This window comes from Mastigoproctus giganteus, chromosome 5 (genome assembly GCF_048544385.1).
Source record: "Mastigoproctus giganteus isolate SK-2022 chromosome 5, ASM4854438v1, whole genome shotgun sequence".
Lineage (NCBI taxonomy): Eukaryota > Metazoa > Arthropoda > Arachnida > Uropygi > Thelyphonidae > Mastigoproctus > Mastigoproctus giganteus.
Window position 1 is genome coordinate 207,203,675 of NC_143579.1, and position 20,695 is coordinate 207,224,369.

Consider the following 20,695-nt stretch of genomic DNA (forward strand, 5'->3'; position numbering starts at 1 on the left):
CACTCTTAACATTTCGACCAACGTCAGTGCAGAATGAAAGAAATTTTTCTGTCTGGAATGTTTATCAAAATCAAAGATCAAGAATATCAGATAGGGCAGTTAATGCTTTGTGTGTTTTCAAATTTCATTTTAAGAATAACTTTTAAACATTAAATATTTATGGTATTATCTTTCAATTTTTTAAATGATTTTTATTTGGCATTTATTTTGTGTTAATGTTCCCTTCTTTTAATGTTTTTATTTATCAAATGTCTATATCAAGTAGAGATCACTTTTACATGTTATTAAAATATATAACCTTGTCACTATATATTGGTTCATAATCATAATAAACCATGCATTTATTATAATGTTTTTTTTTTTTTCAGAAAACCTCTGAAACTTTTAGTGTAAACCTATCACAGAAAAATTATTCACTGTTTATTATTATGATCACTCATTATTATTTAAACACACGTAAATAAAATGTTATGAAAAATACAGAATAACTTATGATTCCGGGAATCCCCGAGAATTCCGATTTCTTGTCCCTGAATTTTGCAGTACGACTACTAAGGCCATATTAATCCCGAAGATTAATGTCTGTTGGGAATTTGGAAAAACTACTCCTTTGTGACTTTATTAGAGACTAATTTATATCTACCATAGACTTCTTTGTTGTGTGTAATTTATTTGCATCCCATGTTTTTTTCTTCTCTGCCGCAAGTCTCGTTAGTTCATCTGATATCTATTTAGGCCTATACCTTGAAGGGTATTTTTTAATTGGTAAGAAAAGCCTAGTAGCTTCTATGATTAATTCCTTGAATGCTTCCCATTTAGAATTTGCTGATGGTAACATCATCAGTTGGTCCCACTGTATAGAATTTAGAAACTGTCTGAGACCACTAGTCATCTTTATGAAACCAAGAACCCTTCCCTTTACCCTTGATGGTAGTTACATCTTTATGCAAATCCCACATTAATACACTGTGATCACTACATATTGAGGCGCTTCTGTAGCCAGGTGGGCAGGAACAGCAGTGTGTAGCACATGCTTCTTGATTAGACCGGGGTTCGAGCCTGTGACCACCAAATACGGAGGATGCGGAAAGGTCAGGGAATGACCACCGCATATCCCCGGAGCAATATGGCCTTAGTTGCTAATGCTCCTAAAAACCAAATAACTAACAAACAAACTACATATTGATCACAGTAATGATCAGTAGGCATAAGCATGCTCATTAACCTTTCCTTATCACAGGTATAAAAAACTGCCGCCATTATCAACCCACTGCAGGATGGAAGCCTCCTCAATGATTCATGTTGAGGGAATGGACAATAAACTGCTCCACTGGTCCAGTATGGGTTGGCAGATCGATTACAGTCAGAGGGTTGAACCCTGGTCTACTCAAAGAGCATGTCCTACTGCACTCCCCCTCCTGACCACTCAGTTATGGAAGCCTTTTTTTCAAGTATATGAATGGTATATCAAGGTGTATCACAGGTATATCAAGAAACAAAGGTGTACTTCACACATGTGAAGTACACCTAGCATTAATTTCACTTTCCATCCACTGACAAATGCTTATATGTTTTAGCTAAGCTTCTGGCACTGACCCACTGACAATATAGTAAACAGAAACTGGCATTGCAAATTTGCACATTAAGTGACATAGGCAAAACACTCTACAACCTGAAAATGCTTACCTCTAATGGTAACAGAAACTTTCTTAAAGCAGTGACTATTTTGGCACTATAAAGAATCAAATCAATGAAATTTCTACTATGACTGTTTTATTATCTGTCTGCTTTTTTGCCACTGACTAATTTTCAGTATGTAGAATCCCCCCCGTTTCTATTTTTACTACATCCTTGCTTTCTCCATGCTTTATTTTTTCACATGCCCTTTTTTTTTCTCCATTAGTTTCAAGTTATTCACCTGTGACATCACTCACAAATGTGGGCTGCTATAGTTATTTTTTAGTGCTGACCATTACATAACTTAGTCAAGCTATTTCCAATAATTAAACACAAATGGTAAGCAATATCAAAGCAGAAGAAAAATGCTTGTCTTATGTAAACACAAAGTAAAATTTTCTTTTCTTTTTCTTTTTTTTTTTTTTTTGTATTATTCTTTACAAAAAGTGTTAATACTAGTCACTTCTTTCTTTTTCTAACTTTTGATATTATCCCAGGAAAATAAGCAGGAACAGAGTGATGCAAACTAACTTGTAAGGTTAAACATTACAGTGCAACCTTGATATACACTGCCTGGTTATACCACAGTTTTGGATATAACATGATTGTGATCATATCCCAGAAGAGGGAAGGAATCTAAACTACATTTTTTTATGGTAAAACACAACAAACCTAATTCATAGAGCTGAACTAGCTACTGCAATGGTTTTCAAAGTGTGGACCACTGAGCTATTGTTGTCTTTTTCAGTATATTCCCTCAATTAGATGATTAAATATATAAACAGTGGTAGTTATCTGAGAGAAATTGTTTTATTTCACCCCTGTCTTGCCTCTCAATTTGAGATGCAATAAAAATTACATCAGTGCATATGGGGCACTCACATAACTAAACATTTCCTTTTAGAGCAAAAAAACCATGATATTTGTCATTTTCAGTATAATTTATTTAGTTATAAATTTTTGTAAACACCATGCGACATTTATTTTCAAGGATGAAATGACATTTAGAATGGTAAAACTGCTAAAGGTATATCAAGTTGTTTGCAGTTGCTGCTGCAGACAACTGCAGTTAGTGTTCTCCATAATTATACTGCAGTAGTATAAAATTTACTTGTTGTTTATAACTCAAATTAATACATCATTGGGGGTTGGGGGGGGGGGTCCATAGGCTGATCCAGAATGTAACCCAGCCATATTGCTCTATTTTCCATGAAAAATGATTTCATGTTGGTTTTTTTCACATGCAATGATTTGTAAGATGTTAGTTTTTATCTGTGCTTTGATTTCCTGGAATATCTTAATTATGTAACTGAAGAGGTACTTGTTAGAGAAAAAACAGTGTGTGTGTGTTTTTTTTTTCTTTTTTTTGTATCATTTATGTCCACTCAGCTATTAAAACCATTAGATTAAGTGGCCGAGGTTTCCTTATTTCCTATTTATGCACTATGCTGTAAATTGGATTCCTTGTAAACATCTCTCTTTTGGAGGCATGGAATCATAAGGAATTAAAAGTGTGAAATTTTATTTTTTAAATATGTGAAGCACTACTGTTTAATATTTTTATTTTAAAGTACAACATTATTAAAAAAAAATGTAATAGTGCATTTGACATTTAAAACATTTAACCAGTTTTGTTCACTAATGGCAAAATAGTAAAACAAAAAGGAGGAAAATGTGAAATGAAATTTGCTTATATAAAAATGCTTGCTTAATAGGTCATCTTTTAGTCATTGTGTACTTATCTTAAACTGGGGAAAAAAAAAAATTAAATTTTGCATTTGGCTACAGCTGTTGTGTTGTGATGGAGTTTAATGACACGTAGGCTGCCAGGGCCATATTGTGTCTTTCTAATGATTGGCTACAGCGTACTTTGCTTACAATGCAGATGTTAAAATTGTGCTGATGCCTGTGTTATATCGAGGTTGCAACTTATTTGAAGCGGCCAATTCAAGAATAATATTTTTATTTATTCAGCAAATTTGATTATAATAGCATTTTTTTACATATTGGTTCTTATAGAAAGGCCTTATATTATACTTTCTTCTCTCAAATAAATATTAAGTTTTTGTTAAAAACATAATTGTATTGTAGAATGTTTATAACTTGTTTTATTGATATGAAACAGTAAATATCAGTATTCTTAGTCTGACTTACAATTTTTTTTTGTGTGACTTCTAGATTTAAATCAGTTTGTGTTTGACAGATACATATTGTATTTATAAAAGTTTCTTAATTATTTACACTTCTTTATATTTCACATTACAATACACATATTCACAATATTTTTTAAAAAAAATGTTCTGTCTAGAATTGGTCGAGCCATTGGTTTTAAATTTAAAGATTTAGCTGCACTAGAAGAAGGACAGAGGCTTGTTGTTGGAAATAAAGAGTGTGAGGTTAGATAAATTATACAGATTTATAGTTCATTTTCATGTTTCTATATTTAACCATCTAGTTGGCACCGTGGTGTATTTGATACCAAAAAAAACCATAACACTTATGAATTTAAATATCTACTGAATTTTAGTATTCCTGAAGTATAATATTCACTTTCATTAAAGGTAAAAAAAAGGTAAACTGCAGCCATTATCAACCCACTGCAGGATGGAAGCCTCCTCAACAATTGACGTTGAGGAAATTGGACCATAATCTGCCACACTGGTTCAGTGCAGGTTGGCAAATTGATGTGTTTAGCACTCAGGGGCATGAATTCCAGTCTACTCAAAGAGTGTGTGCTACTGCACTCTCATTCCTGACCACTTGGCTATGGAGGCCATTTCATTATCCATTATTAACTATTTTTTATAGCACAATGTATGTCAAAAAAGAGTTTGTTTTGAATTAAATTCCATCTGTATTACAGTGAAAACTTAATGCAGGGTTTCAGTTCCCCCTTTTTTTAGATTGCTTGTGTCCCCATTTTTGGCTGTACAATTGATTGGGAACTGCTTTTTTTTTATAACAAGACTGTTCTTTTTAATTCTTTTTTTGATCTAATACAGTACATTATCAGAATTTAGAATAAAATTTTAAAGTTTTCTATTTTAAACTATTTCTTGGCTTTTTTCCTGAAAAAAAATTATTTGGTCAAGTAAAGACAGTTGTGTGCTTGCTGTTATGGTTTTTTTGTGCCAGCTAGAAAATTAAAGATATTTAGTATCGCTGACTTATGAATTAGAATCTCTTTTTATGACTTATGAGGAGTGGTACAGAAGTAATGTCCTCTTAATTTTTTTCCTCAGAAAATTTAATTCCTGCAACTATGCCTTTTATATCAATTAATCCTCAATCATTAATAAACACACTGTTATTTTTCCACAAATTCGCTATCATTTTCTGTGCACTTCCACCATCTCTAAGTCAGATGCTGCATTCCATGCCTGTAAAAGTCCTTACTCTTGCTCTGCAGGGCTTCGCAAACACTGTGCTTGAGCTGGTCATTGCCCGCAAAATGGGTTCCACGGAGTGCATCCTTCAGTGGGCCGAAGAGGTAATAGTTGGAAGGTGCAAGATCCCGGCTATGAGAGGGGTGAGGAAGAACAGTGCACCCCTGTTTTGCAGTGGCCTCCATCGTGCGAAGATTTGTGTAGGATCGTTCGTTGTCACAGAGAAGAAGAACCTCATTAGGGGTTTTGTCCCAGTGAACTCTACAGATGTGTGCTTTCAACTTTTTCAACATTTCCCGATATCGATCTGAGTTGATTGTGGTGCCACGCTCCAAGAAGTCCACAAGCAAGATCCCATCTTTGTCCTAAAACACTGTTGCCATGACTTCATCAACAGAAGGCTGTCTTTTGAACTTCTTACTCAGTGAAGTTTGATGGTGCCACTCCATTCTCTTCATTTCAGAGTCATAATGGTAGACCCAGGTTTTGTCACCTGTGACTATGCTTGAAAGAAAAACCTCTCCTTCACTCGTAGTGCCGGAGAAGTTCTGCATATCAGCATTTTCGAGACCCACTGGGTGCAAATTTTGTTGCAGCCTTTATGATGATTATCACATCAGGTTTCCCTATACCTACTGTATTGCACAAGGTGTCAAGGTGTTTGTTTTAATTGTGGTCTCCAGAGTTCCCCCTATATGCTGTTATAGCATCTGAAAAGGTAGACCCAGGTTTAGTTTCACTCAACATAACAACACACATGCTGGCTAAGGCCAGCGCCGACCGGGCTAGCCGAGTGGGTAAAGTACCTGCCCGGCAACCCAAAGGTCGCGGGTTCGATTCCCGCCTCGGGCTTGGATCAAAGTACTGCAAAAACCTTGGGAGGTGCAATATGGCCACAGAAGCCGATGCGCCAACAACTACCAAATCAAAAAAAAAAAAAAAAAAAAAAAACAAGCTAAGGCCAGCATGTGTGTTGTTATGTTGAGTGCTGGCACCTGGTGACTTTGTAGCAAGGGGCCAGGGGACACATGGTCCCCTGTCCTCTGACTGCATCACACAATTTGTGTATTGTGAAAGGTCACGGGTTCGAATCTCGCCTCGGGCTTGGATCAGAGTACTGCAAAAACCTTGGGAGGTGCATTATGGCCACAGAAGCCAATACCCCAACAACTACCAAAAAAAAAGAAAAAAAAAAGTGTATTGTGATGCAGCAATCTTCTTTGATCAGTGCATCAATCTGGCTCTTGTTGTCTGTTGTCAGTGACATTACTGGCTGGCCGATTCAGGGCTTGTCAACAATGTAATTTTCCAGCTTTATCAAATTTACAAATATGTCTGATGAAAGCTTTTTGTCCTCTGATGGAATGCCTGGTAATCTGACTGTTGCACCAGAGCTTGTAGAGGCTAGTCTGAAAGGATTTCAGGAGCCGTTTGTACAGCTTGTTAATATCATTGAGGATGATTTACCATCTGTACAGCAGTTCCTGGGTGGGGCTGCTACTGATAATGTACAGTCTGATGGAGAACTAGAGAAGTCAAGGAACAGTGAAAATTTAGATTTTGTTCTAGCACTTAAGAATAATGTACTAGATATGCTTAAATCTGGTTCTAAGGTTACTCCAACAATGGCAATAGAAGTGAGTAAAACATGGAACACCATGGAGAGAATATTAATTGATCTCATAATGGAAAATGAAAAATTGAAAGCAAAATTAGAACCTCCTGCCATGCCTACGTCTTCAAATGCTTCAAACACGAGCAGAAAGTTAGATCAGGGTGACATTCCTTCGTGAACACAAACAAAATGCGTTGTAATTATATGTGCTAATGATGAGTGTGATCTTAAAATGAGTGAGGAGATCAAACAGGCAGTATCTAAAAACTTTAAAACAGAATTGAGGCAGGTAAAAATTAAACACGTACAGAAAGTACGTGAAAAAGTCAGTTTTGAAACGGCATTCAGTAATGATTTAGAAAAGCTCAACGCTTGCACTAAATTTAAAAAACACAAACTTAATGTTGAGTCATCAAGAAAATTAAACTCAACCCTTATAGCTTATGACATAAATAAAGAAGTTTCAGACCAAGAATTTTTAGACCTATATGAGAAAAATATTAGAGTCTGACGTAAATGAGAATGATTTTAAAAAACTAGTTAAGATTTAAGATTAAATCAAAAAATAAGAATAATTCACACTGGGTTTTCGAGGTTCCTGCCAATATTAGAAAATTTTTTATTAAGCTCTGATAGTTGCCTGTTTTTGGGTTTTTCGGTGCATAGTCTTAAGGATTTTATTATAGCCTCCTGCTAGGCGCCTCCGCAGCCAGGTGGGCAGAAGCAGCAATGTGTAGCACACACTTCTTGATTAGACCGGGGTTCGAGCCCGTGACCACCAAATACGGAGGATGCAGAAAGGTCAGAGAATGACCACTGCATATCCCCGGAGCAATATGGCCTTAGTTGGTAATGCACCTAAAAACCAAATACCTCCTGCTGTTTCAAATGCGTAGGTTCCAGGCACTGTGGACAGCAAGGGCATCAAATTGTGGAATGTCAAAATAAAGAATTGCCAATTGTTTGCCCCAATTGCAAGATTAAGAAGAAAAAGTCAGACAATTCATACTATGACTTAAAATGTCCGGAGTATTTACATGCCCAGGATCAAACAAAAGCTCAAACCAATTATGCATAGAACAAACAAATAATATTATTAGAGGAACGGTTAAAATAATTCAACTAAATTGTCAAAGATCGGTTCGGTCTTACACGATCTTTCTAAAATTATAGTAGGGCAAAATATTGGCATTCTTGGTCTACAAGAATTATATGCCTACAAAGGTGTAATCAAAGGTTTACCCAATGATTGTAAAATCATACAGTCTGTCACTCAAACAATGTGGATTCGAGGTATGGTTTGGGCAGCCCTGGTCATAACAGATTCAAACATCACAGTTACCAGGATTAATGACTTGTGCACGGAACACTCCGTGTGTGCATGTTTGGAGGGCATCTTTGAGAAGTTTACTGCATATCACTTTATATGCAATGTAGCCAACCTGGTCAATCCATAGAACCATTCTTAAACTATTTAGAAATGGCCTTAAACAAATTAGCTTGGAAGAAAGTCTTAATTCTCATGGATGCAACGCATCATCAACACTATGGAACAGCCCCGGACTCTTTTGGATGGAACAGCCCCATTTCGGACTCTAAAGACGAGCAATTAGAGGAAATTATTCAATCAAAGACCTTAACTATTTGGAATTCCCTAGTACACCCACCAACATTTGTCTCTGCATCCGGATAATCCTTTATCGATGTCACATTGACTAATAGAACATTTGGTCACTGTGTCAGGGACTAGAGGGTTCATACCTCCTGGACCGGTAGTGACCACAATGTTATTGCATTCAACATTGTATCATCTTCAGACCCCAGAAATCTTAATTTTAATTATGATTTTCCTCGTCACAAAACACAAATTGCAGATTAGGAACTCTTTGATTCCATAGAAGTTAATAGAAATTTTCACTGATGACAGTGTTGAACGTTTGGGAGAACTGGATTTAAACCTGCAGTTGCGAGAGGTAATGAAACTTATTACTGAGGTTTGTGATGGAACTCTCCAAAAGGAAAAGCAACGAAGGAATTCTGTCCCATGATGGACTCAGGATCTTTCTGCTTTGCGAAGCAACCCAATGAATGCCAGATGAGATTACCAATGCACAAAACGTAATAGCAGACCAAATGAGGAGATTGAGCACTTGCAGGAAATTTATAGAGACCAGAAGAACATATTTTAATCTTATTTATAAAGAAAAGTGTTTAGCATAGGAACGATTGGTAAAAACAACTCTTGATGAAGACTCATGGGGTCTCCTTTACAAACTGGTTGTTGTAAAGATACATTCGGCAGAGGTCTTCTCATCCATGCATATTAAAGTCGAATAATACTGAAACGCTTAGATGGCCGGAGACCATAAATGCTATTCCAAATGAAATAATACATCAGGATGTTCAATCTCCAGAAAATACCGAATACACTAGAATAAGAAAAGACCATTTAACCTGTGAAGGACCTTCATTTGAAGAAAATTTCAAGTGTGAGGAGATTGATGAGGCCATTTGCTCCATGAAGGAGGGAAAATGCCCGGGTTTAGATTTGATAGAAGTTTGTCTTGAAAAGAATTTGGAAAGTTTGTCCAAAACTGATTGAAAATCTACTTAACACCTGTCTTAAAGAAGGTTCTTTTCCCAAAACATGGAAGCAAGTGAATTTTAAAATATTATTAAAAAGTCCCAACAAATCCATAAACCAGGAATCATCATACCGTTTTATTGCCCTTCTTCTCATTCCTGGGAAGGTATTGGAAAGACTTATTGTTGCAATATTTCTAAATTATTACAATATAAAGGCTCTTTAAAGGTAACCTTAATTTGCAGAGACCACCAAACATAAAATTAAACAACCAACCTATTAAAATTGTCTGTATGTATAAATATTCTTTGGTATAATGGTCGATGATCGGTTTCAGTTCATAGCCCATGCAAAATATATACTCCAGAAAATAAAAACACTGACTGGAAAATTAATTAGAATTACAAGATGTGCTTGGGCATTAAGCGTTCTACATTAAAAATATATTACGGAAGCATATTTTTACCTATAGTTTGCTATGCACGGGGCACTAGTATTTGTAAATGCCTTGTAAAAAAGTATTTTGTGCAAGCTCAACGGTTCTTTTTATTGGCGACATCAAGGGCATGTTGTACAATTTCGACATCAGCTCTCCAGCTACTAACAGGCAAACTGCCCATTTGGTTTGAAATAATATTTAACTACTTACAGTATTATAGGTGGAAGGGTCTGCCTGCTGTTATTGACCACCATACACTTAATATAGAGTGCCTCCATAGTCTTGTTGGTCAGGAGCAGCAGTGCATAGCACACGCTCCTTGATTAGACTGGGGTTTGAGCCTGTGACCACCAAATATGGAGGATGCGGAAAGGTCAGGGAATGACCACTGCATATCCCCGGAGCAATATGGCCTTAGTTGCTAATGCTCCTCAAAACTAAATAACAAACAACAAACTTAATATAGAGTTACCATTTAAGAAAGATGTGCAGAGAATTCAGAACCAGTCCCTTGTAGATTGGCTGGAGGAATGGTCTAATGATACTAAGGGTAGAATAACTAATAAATTCATGCCTAGGGTGATAGAATTAAGTAAATCAAATATGCCTTGGTTTAATCCAGGCTTAAATGGAAGTTGGAATTTTAAATTACATACTTTTGGCCTTGCTGCTTCTCCACTGTGTAACTGCAGATAGCCTGAAACAGTGCAGCATCCAATTTTTGAATGTAACTGTTACTTAGATTATAGAAGGGACTTTCAAATATTGACAAATATATATACGAAGGAGAATAACTTACCTTGATTTCTTGACAGTAAAGAAAATTACCTTGCTTTGGCAGGATTCGCAGTAAGATCTTTAGGCGAAGGAAAAGACTAATTGGAACTGATCCTTAGCAAAAACACTTGGGTCCCTTGAGAACAATATGATGTTCTCTATTATGTTTGTACTGAGCACAGAGCTTGTGCTTGGTATTTTGATTCCTCAAAAGACTTGGGAAAAATTGTGTATAAAAAAAAATAAATAAATAAAATTGAGACTGCTTAATTAGAAATTAGTGATAAAGCTTCATTGCTGAGGTTTGTAGCAATTTTTATTTTGTCTTAATTATAGACAAAATTGGATCGAGTCAATTAAAGATTAGTGATAAAAAATATATTGAACTTATGAGTACCTTGTGTGCCCGGGCAGTTGGCCTTTTTGTAAATGGTTATTCTTGTGTTCTGGGTGGCTCTGGACATAATTGCTGAACTGACTTCTCACACGGGACGATGACAGATCTTGGAAAGAAAATTCTGCCTTGCAGCTTCATAATGCTGAAATCTCAGATTGGTTGTAATATTTTGGTATAGCTTATTATCTGACTTACTATTTTCTTGTTGTAAGAGCAGGATTTCTGACTTGCTAAATTGAAATTTAAATCACTGTAAAATTTTGTTAGATAGATATTGAGCTGTTTGTTGATGAATTTATATTAAGATATAAATATCAAATCAAATATCAAATTTATAAATATAAATATCAAATCAAATATCAAATTTCAATAGAGTTGACCTGTAGTGATCGGGATGGAGGTTATTTGATTATCACAAGACTGATTTTTGGTTTAATGTAGTTGTTGCTGGGTGTTCAGTATAATAATTGGACGTTTTCAATTGTGTAAATTGCTTTCTTACTTGCTGTGGAAATCCCCATTAGCTAGTATTTAAATCTTCTTGTCTTTTCTTCACTGCATTACCTTGTGTTAATATTAAGTTTTAATTCTTCACTGCATGGTCTTGTGTTAATATTAAGTTTTAATCATAATAACAAGAGTTAAAATCATCATATCAAGAGTTTTAATCATAATATCAAGAGTGTTATTTTATTCACTATTTTGGAGCACAGAGTGGAACTGAAAATAAAATAAAATTACGGGTTTTAGTTAAAGCTAGTTTAATGCTGAATACATACAATAAACAGTAAAACAAATACATACAGTAACTGGTAATACAAAAAGCTTTCGGGCTTTATGTAGCCCTTCAGTTAACCATTGGACTGAAAGTTTTAGAAACGTAGAACTTAAGAGCATGCGATGGCAGTTGTGCACAGTGAACTGCTTGATGCAACAACTAATCGTTGGAAGTTAAAGCATGTGGTTGTGACGTATGGGAACATTGCCAACGTTTGTCAGTCATGAGAATGGTTGCTTCGATAATAAGATGAACACGACATCCTCTGTTTCTGTTGACAGAAGTATTAGAGCACGCGATGTGCAGTGATTCCAACCAGGCATGGCATCGGTAATGGTGGGACCGATCGACAACTACGACATCACAGCATGGGTTAATGTTGTGTCGGGTTGACCAGAAGTGCTCAGAAATGGCCGAGTGTTCTGTGTCCGCTAAGTGAATGGCTCTTTCGTGTTCTGAAATACGTTTGTTGAGTCTTCTGCCAGTTTCCCCGGCATAGCAGCTAGTACAGTCACAGCAAGAAATGTGGTAGACTAGCCCACTCTGTAGTAAGGTGGGAATGGGTGTTTTCACTTTGGAGATGAGGGATTGCAACTTCCTGCCTGGGAGTTGTACACACCTTATCCCATGAGATTTTAGGACCCTAGAAACCTGCTGTGAAAGGTTTGGATAGTATGGGATAAAGGTGCTCACGGTGAATTAACTTGACTGGTCATTAACTTGAATGGTCCTGTCGGTCACTACGTGGTCATGGGCCTGCAAGTTGCTCCTGTCTAGGGTACTGGTGGGGTAGCCACATCTTGTGAGATCTGTCTTGACCCTAGCAATCTCGGTGCACCTTTCATCCACAGAACTAGAGTGGGTCCAGGCACGAGTTAACAAGGTCCGTGCACTGCTGAGAAGATGGCTGTGCATGTGTGCTGACCAGTAGCTTGTAAATTGGCCAGCACACATTGTCTTGCACTAGACTATTGTTCTCAAGCACGTGCCCTCACGTCAGACCAGGGTGTCCAAGTATGGTAGGGTATTGCCCGACTGGTTTGACAGTGAATTTTATGAAAGGTGACAGAGAGTTAAGGTGGTCTAAGAGTCAGTTGCCGAATCTCTGGGAATGACTACAAACACATCATCCACGTAGCGACACCAAAAAGTAACAGGATCTGGCATACTTGTAAATGCACGCCCCTCCAATTCTTCCATTACGATGTTTGCTGTGACTGAACTAACCGGGGAACCCATGGCTGTGCCGTGTACCTATTGGTAAATGGAATCACTAAACATGATTGTGCCATCAGTCTGAGAGCGGTGGAAACATCATCTGAAGTTAGTTGGGTTCTGTTGCTAAGTATCTGGTCACTAACCAAAAGTTTCTTGGCACGTGATGGTGAGCTCAACAGGGATGGAAGTAAAAAGGGACACAATATTGAACAAGGCCATGACTTGATTATCCGAGATGGATAGGGTTTGGATCCATTCTATAAATTCACCACTGTTGGAAATGGTGTTGGCGGTCTTGTGTACCAGGGGAGATAGGAGCCCTGAGACAAATTTTGCCAATTCATAATTCAGTGAGTCACAACAGGAGACAATGGGTCTTAATGGTACACCTTCTTTGTGGACTTTTGGTAGTCCGATGAATTGTGGGATCTAGCAACCAGAGGCACGGACGCGACTATGTATGGACTCGGTTATTTTCCCTTGTTGAAACCAACCGTTGACAAGGACGTTTACTTTCGACTCCCACTGTTCCAAGGCTTTGATGGGAGGGACAGTTAATGGTTGGTAGACAGAAGTGTCCTGCAGGAGCAACAGGGCTTTTGCCTCATAATCAGTATGATTCAACACAAATGTTCAACATCCTTTGTCTGCCGGAAGGATGACGGAAGAATCCTGATTCAATGCTTTAAGGGCAGAGATCTGTCAATGGTTGAGATGATGATGCAAAAGCGAGCATGATGCAAAATCGCTGCGGTTTTTAGGTGAATTGCATTTGCCACTTATTCAGGGAAACATGTTAAGGACACTTAGTTCTCATGGGATATGGTGCATAGTTAGTTCAGTCACGGCAAATGTTGTAACAGAAGAATTGGAGGGTCGTGTATTTACAAGTATGCCAGATCCCATTATCTTTTGGTGTTGCTATGTGGATGATGTGTTTGTAGTCATTCCCAGAGATTTGGACAACCGACTCTTAGACCACCTTAACTCTCTGTCACCTCTCATAAAATTCACTATCGAACTAGAGTCGGGCAATACCCTACCATATTGGACACCCTGGTTCAATGTGAGGGCACGCGCTTGAGAACAATAGTCTACCGCAAGTCAATGTGTACTGGCCAATTTACAAACTACCGGTCAGCACACATGCACAGCCATCTTCTCAGCACTGCACGGGCCATATTAACTCGCACCTGGACCCACTCTAGTTCTGCAGATGAAAGGCACACCGGGATTGCTAGGGTCAAGACACACCTCACGAGATGTGGCTACCCCACCAGTACACTAGATAGGTGTGACCTGCAGGCCTGTGACCACGTAGCGACCGACAGGACCATTCAAGGTAATGACTGCCGCGATCGCCTTTATCCCATACTACCCAAATCTTTCACAGCAGGTTTCTAGGGTCCTAAAATCTCATGGGATATGGTGCATATAACTCCCAGGCAGGAAGTTGCGATCCCTCATCTCCAAAGTGAAAACACCCATTCCCACCTTACTACAGAGTGGGCTAATCTACCACATTTCTTGCCATGACTGCACCAGCTGCTACGTCAGGGAAACTGGCAGAAGACATGACGAACGTATTTCGAAACATGAAAGAGCCATTCACTTAGCGGTCATAGAACACTCGGCCATTTCTGAGCACTTCTGGTCAACCCGACACGACATTAACCCATGCCGCGATGTCATGGTTGTCGATCGGTCCCACCATTACTGATGCCGTGCCTGGTTTGAATCACTACACATCACGTGCTCTAATACTTCTGTCAACAGAAACAAAGGATGTCGTGTTCGTCCTATTATCGAAGCAATCATTCTCATGACTGACAAACGTTGCAACGTTCCCATATGTCACAACCACATGCTTTAGCTTCCAACGATTAGTTGTTGCATCAAGCAGTTCACTGTGCACAATTGCCATCGCATGCTCTTAAGTTCTACGTTTCTAAAACTTTCAGTCCAATGGTTAACTGAAGGGCTACATAAAGCCCGAAAGCTTTTTGTATTACCAGTTACTGTATGTATTTGTTTTACTGTTTATTGTATGTATTCAGCATTAAAGCAGCTTTAACTACAACCCGTCATTTTATTTTACTTTCTGTTCCGGTCTGTGCTGCGAAATAATGAATAAAATAATAAATCCAGAGTGCATAGGCTTTTTTACTTACTTATCAAGAGTGTTAATCATAATATCAAGAGTTTTAATGTTAATATTTTTAACCAAGTCATTTGAAAATTATGTATTGGTATCTGATTGTTGCAGCTGTGACATGTTAATTTTCTTGGTACTGCTGCCAGTTAGACATTATTGTTCTACAAGATTAATCTAAATTGTTCTTCAAGATTAATTTTCTTAGTATAAAAATTGATTGTCTTTTCTTCCTACTTTGCTTCTTTTCTGGGGATGACTTTTTTTTTCATCCCTTTGCTTTCTGTCCACTTTCCTTTCCCTCCATTTTCTATACTACCCCTTCTATATCCCATTTCCTTTTTTTGAATACCTTGGGGCTCCCAGGCTTGCCTGATAGTCCCATTAAGTGTCTCAGCTAGAAAGTGGATCATGTGCACCTCCACATGGCCAAGGTTGGGGGTAATGGGGCAGATGACCAGGTGTCCCCTGCTCCCTGGCTGCAAAGTCACCAGGTGCAACACTCAACATAACAAAACACGTACATACACTTGCTGGTCTGGCCTTTGCCTTTTCAGATGCTACAGTGGCATAAAGGGGAAACCCTGGAGGCTGCAATTAAAACAAACACACCTTGAATATCAATTTCCCAATTTTAAAATGTCTAACTATACTCACATCTACAGTATTGTCACCATACACATTTTTGAAACACGTATAAATTTTGATAGGCATTACATCTTCCTTGGTAAGAAATTCAATCACCACTCGTTGCTTAATATCTGTAACATACACCATTTTGAACTATCTGTGTACTACACTCATGAGACTGATCATAGTGCCACTCAGTATGGCGAAACTAGAGACCTCTAGTGACCCCTCAGTGACACACGAAAGCAAAAAATTAGGAGGCATTACTTTCGTACCGGTCCTCGTACTTTCTTTTATTCAGGTTATGCAGATGCATAGTTGTTTCTTTTTTTTTTTTTTTTTCGAAACCCCCAAGCAAGAAAGGTATTAGAACCTATTGCACTTAGTACCATGTGTGAGTCAAAGGTTGAGAAAGTGAAAGAAGATACTTGTTGATAGTTGATTTGAATTTCTGTAGATTGCAATTTTCATGAAATACGTGTGAAGGCTTTTGATCATGTTTGGCATAAAGGTCTTCTAAAGCTTCCATTTTATGGTCTGATAACTGTTTTTTGTAATTGGGTATCCTGCTCTCTCTCTGCTCACTGCAGGTGATGGTAGACTGCTCTCTGTCTTCTAACTTCTCTGCTAATGCTGGTTTTCCCCAAGGTTCACTTCTTTCTCTCACTCTTTTCCTCTTGTATATTAATGACGTTCTTCCATTGACTGGAAATTCTATCTGTAGTTTTGCAATGATAGCATTCCACTTTCCAGTCTGAGAAACCATGCCTTGCACAAACAGCTTCACCCTTCTCAAATATCCAGTACCAATTCCTTAAATGCAGATCTCCAGGTAATTTTTCTGTGGGGGCTAAAATAACTTATTGATTTCAATCCTTCTAAAACTCAGTCTTGTCTTATATCTCATAAAAAGGATTCTTCTGCTTTTATGCTTATCTTCAATGACTGAGATTTCTCAGATGACTCTCCAGATTTCTAGACAAGATGACATATCTCTGTTAGGGATCACCCCGACTTCTAATCTCTCTTGGTATAAGTACATTACAAATATTGCTTCCTCTGCATCTAATAAACTGCAATTTTTCTTTCACTCTCAGTGTTAGTTTTCTTCCAAACAGCTACTCACTCTCTACAAATCTCAAATATGCTCTACCATTGAATACTGTTTCTATGCCTAGGGTGGTGCCCTCAAAATATTTCTCAGTGTCTTCTAGACTCCATTCAAAAGAGGACAGTTAGGTTAATTAATGACTCATCTCTAACAAAGCCTCTCCACTCTCTGCTTCATAGATATTCTGTTTCTGCTACATGCCTTTTCTATAGATATAAACTTCCATGGGCACTGTTCTTCTGAATTGGCTTTTATAATTCCTGCTCTCTCTCTCTCTCTCTCTCTCTTCCAAACCAGAACAAACACATGCTGCAACCATTTAGCATCCTTTTACTTTTACTGTCCAACTTCAAACTCACAGAACCAACTTTTCTTCTTTCTCATTTATTCCTTCAATTTTCATTTTCTGGAACAACTCTCTTCACACGTATTTCCTGAAAATTACAATCTACAGAAATTCAAAACAACCGTCAACAAGTATCGCTTCTCATTTTCTCAACCTTTGACTCACGCTTGCTTGGTTTTTTTTTTTTTTTTTTTTTTTAAAAAGGAGAAAAAGAAGCAACTATGCATCTGCAAAAACTGAATAAAAGAAAGTATGTCATAACAAGAGGTTTAATTCATAAGTGAGCTATACTAAATAATTTTAATTTTCTAGCTGGCACAAAAAACTATAAAAGGAAGCACTTGACCATCTTTACTTTACTAAACAATTTTCTTTTTTCAGTAGAAAAGGCAAGAAATAGTTTAAAACAGAAAACTTTAAAATTTTATTCTTAATTCTGATAATACATTGTATAAGGTCCAAAAAAATTGTTAAAAATGAAATCATTAAAAAGAAGTCTTGTTATCAAAAATGGCCTTGTTACACCACTCACTGCGGGTGAGGGTAGATGGTAATGCTGGTGTTCCTCAATAATTTCTAGATTTGTATTGGCTTGATTTTAATGAAATTTGGAATGGGGTGACAGAGTTAAATATAAAATTTTATTAAAATTCCCATCCACTGGGGGTTTCTGTTAGTCCAATTTTAATGAAATTTGGGATATCTTGACAAATTTTTCTAAAAAAGTCAAATGTAAAATTTTATGGAAATCTATTCAGTTGGAGTTATTACACGTGGACATTTGTCAGTCTCAGAATAATGATCTCCCAGACTCCTGTCCATATACCACTAAAACTTGTGTGTCTATCTCTTAACATTTAGATGATCAATTTTCACAACAATTCATCTACTTTGACAAATAACTTAAATTGAAATGACCTTTAGCCTCACGATGGGGTGGCTCCCCACCCCTGCACGAGTTACCGTCCCCACCATGAGGAGGTAGGTTTCCCCATTTAGCAAAACATCTGAAAACTTGTCAGTACAAATAATAATAAACATAAGTGAATTATATTTACTTTCTTACAGTAACTTTAACTATTGTGGTTCTCACAACAATCTTGACATTAAAAAATCAATCAATCAGGGGAACAACACAAGTCGCAACCCACCAGCACTGACCCAACACACGCCAACAAACTCCACGACCACTACCGGATGAGGGCATCATAATCTGATCATTCCTACTGCCTGAAGAAACTTGCACCATCAGCGGGACCCTAATCACAGTAGTCAGTCCTACTCCTAAGGATATCTATCACCCCACCGCAATCTGGCAGAACTTATCCACTGCTGAGTGTGCAGAAGGAGACTTCCTTCTCCAGCAGTTTATACACTTTGGTGCATCTGCTTTTTTCATGCAGTCTTTTTAAATGTGCCCTTGTTCCCGCACAGTGACTGCAGAACTCGTCTGCAGAACAATATCTAGCAACATGCCCAAATGCCGTGCATCGATAACATTGGGTCGGTGCCAGCAGGTTACGCACTTGGTGCGACCCCACTAGCTGTGAAGTCAATGGAACTTCACAGATAATGGACTTTCAAAGGACAAAGTGCTTTCTGAGGTGAATATAGTCACTAGACACAAGGCCACCTCAGAAAGCACTTTGTCCACTGAAAGTCCACTATCTGTGAAGTTCCGTTGCCAAAATTTCTCTTTGATCTCTTGTTACTTTAGAATCTATATAGAACACCACCAGCTTCTGATGTTAACAGAGAGTCCTCTCCACCTTCAATCCTGACTGCGGGGCCTGGACACTTAATGATATCTTCAGTATGTCCTTACTAGAGGGAGCCTCAATGGCTACCCTCCAGTTTCGAATAGGCCTTACCACCAACACCTTGATGGTTGGCAGAGCGGGAGCTAACTTCTCAACCAACTCTGCCTTCACTTGGTCACCTGACTCTCAGACTTGGCCTTAATTATAATAGTCTTCGTAGCCAGTCTTTCCTGTACAGAACTCCTTGCTACTTCTACATAAGTTTTCAACGTCGAGTCTCGCTATTCAGAACTCAATTGTAGCCTTGTCATCAAGCTAATGTTCTCAGCATTCAATAGGTCCCTTATGTACAGAGTATTCTTGTCTAAGACCTCGAAGCCCATCTGGCCCCAAAGTCTTATAGTAACAATAATTCCCATGAATGTTAGTTTGTGGTTTATTGATCCGTGTCCAGTAATAAGGTAGGTGGGATAAAGACCAGGAGAGAACCAATTTGGAGACTTGGGAAATATGGCATTCACATAAGGTATAAATTTCTTGGTGATTGGGCCCTTGTTGGTAGCAGTCCATCTGTCCTGCCAAGTCTGATATAGTAGGTGGCAATTTGTTTCTTTTCCTGTATGATTTCATTCAGGTTATTGATGGAGTATCCAAGGATAGTTGCTGGTATGCCCCCTGATAGACAGTAGTGGAGGCCCCTTCTGTTTATCAAGGGGCATACCGGCAACTATCCTTGTATTACATGTGGACAAAGTATTCTTGTATGTAAAGGCAGTAACCAGAGTTTCCCCTATACGCCGCCAAGTCATCTAACGGCAAAGTGCCAAGGCCGACATAAAAAAAAAAAAAAAAGAGGGGACAACCAAAACATCAAAAAAGAAAAACAGTAACCCAAGCAACCAAACCAGAGCAACCAAAATTTTATCAAACAAGCAACAGTGCAGAAAAACCAAAGAAACCGCAGAAAGTCCAAAGCAAAGAAAAGACAAAACTATAAATCAAGAGAAGCCAATCTCTTACGACATTTGAAGATTTTTTTCGCAAAAATGGAATAAGTATTATAGTTTTCTAAAGTCTCCACCAATTTTGGAAGATCATCAACATGTAAAACCCCAGTGATCAGTTGAAATTCAGACCTGAAGTCAATGTACTAAATACAATCAAAAATTAAGTGAGTGGCAGATTCTACCGCACCACAGGAACAATTTGGGAAAGGAGCAAGACCCAAGGAGAACAATTTTTCATTCAAACTTCCATGACCGGAAAACAAAAAAGTAGTATAAAGCCCAGGAGAAAACCAAGCTAAATTTTTCTTATTAATTTCAATGACCTTTGGGAAGAATAGAAAAGTGGTACAACCTGTAGCTCCATTAATCCAGTCAAGCTGCCATTCAGGGCGCCTCCGTAGCCAGGTGGGAAGGAGCAGCAGTGCGTAGCACACGCTTCTTGATTAGACCGGGGTTCGATCCCGTCACCACCAAATACGGAGTATGCGGAAAGGTCAAGGAATGACCACCGCATATCCCGGAGCAATATGGCCTTAGTTGCTAATGCTCCTAAAAACCAAAATAACAAACATAACAACAAACAAACAAGCTGCCATTCAGAAAGAAATTGATCCCATAAGGGATCAAAATTGGATATTCAACGTATAAACGTTGAATATCCAATTTTGAAGATCTAAATTTAAATAATATCGATCCAGCACAGAAAGAATACCTTGTCTTCTACAATATTGAAGGTAAAAATCACTTCAAATATAATAGGAACTTTACCAGTAATGACTTGGAGGGCAGAGGAAGCAATAGTCCTTCAAGCGCGAGAA

General features: G+C 37.9%; 1 protein-coding gene across 1 annotated transcript in view; it reads left to right on the forward strand.

Moving 5' to 3' along the window:
- Positions 1 to 20,695, forward strand: part of LOC150086038 (DNA repair and recombination protein RAD54B-like) — a 354,517-nt gene that overhangs the window by 40,908 nt on the left and 292,914 nt on the right. Inside the window, exon 6 of the mRNA XM_090374778.1 lies at positions 3,986 to 4,073. Coding sequence (XP_090230904.1) covers positions 3,986 to 4,073 — 88 coding nt within the window. The remainder of the gene's footprint in view (positions 1 to 3,985; positions 4,074 to 20,695) is intronic.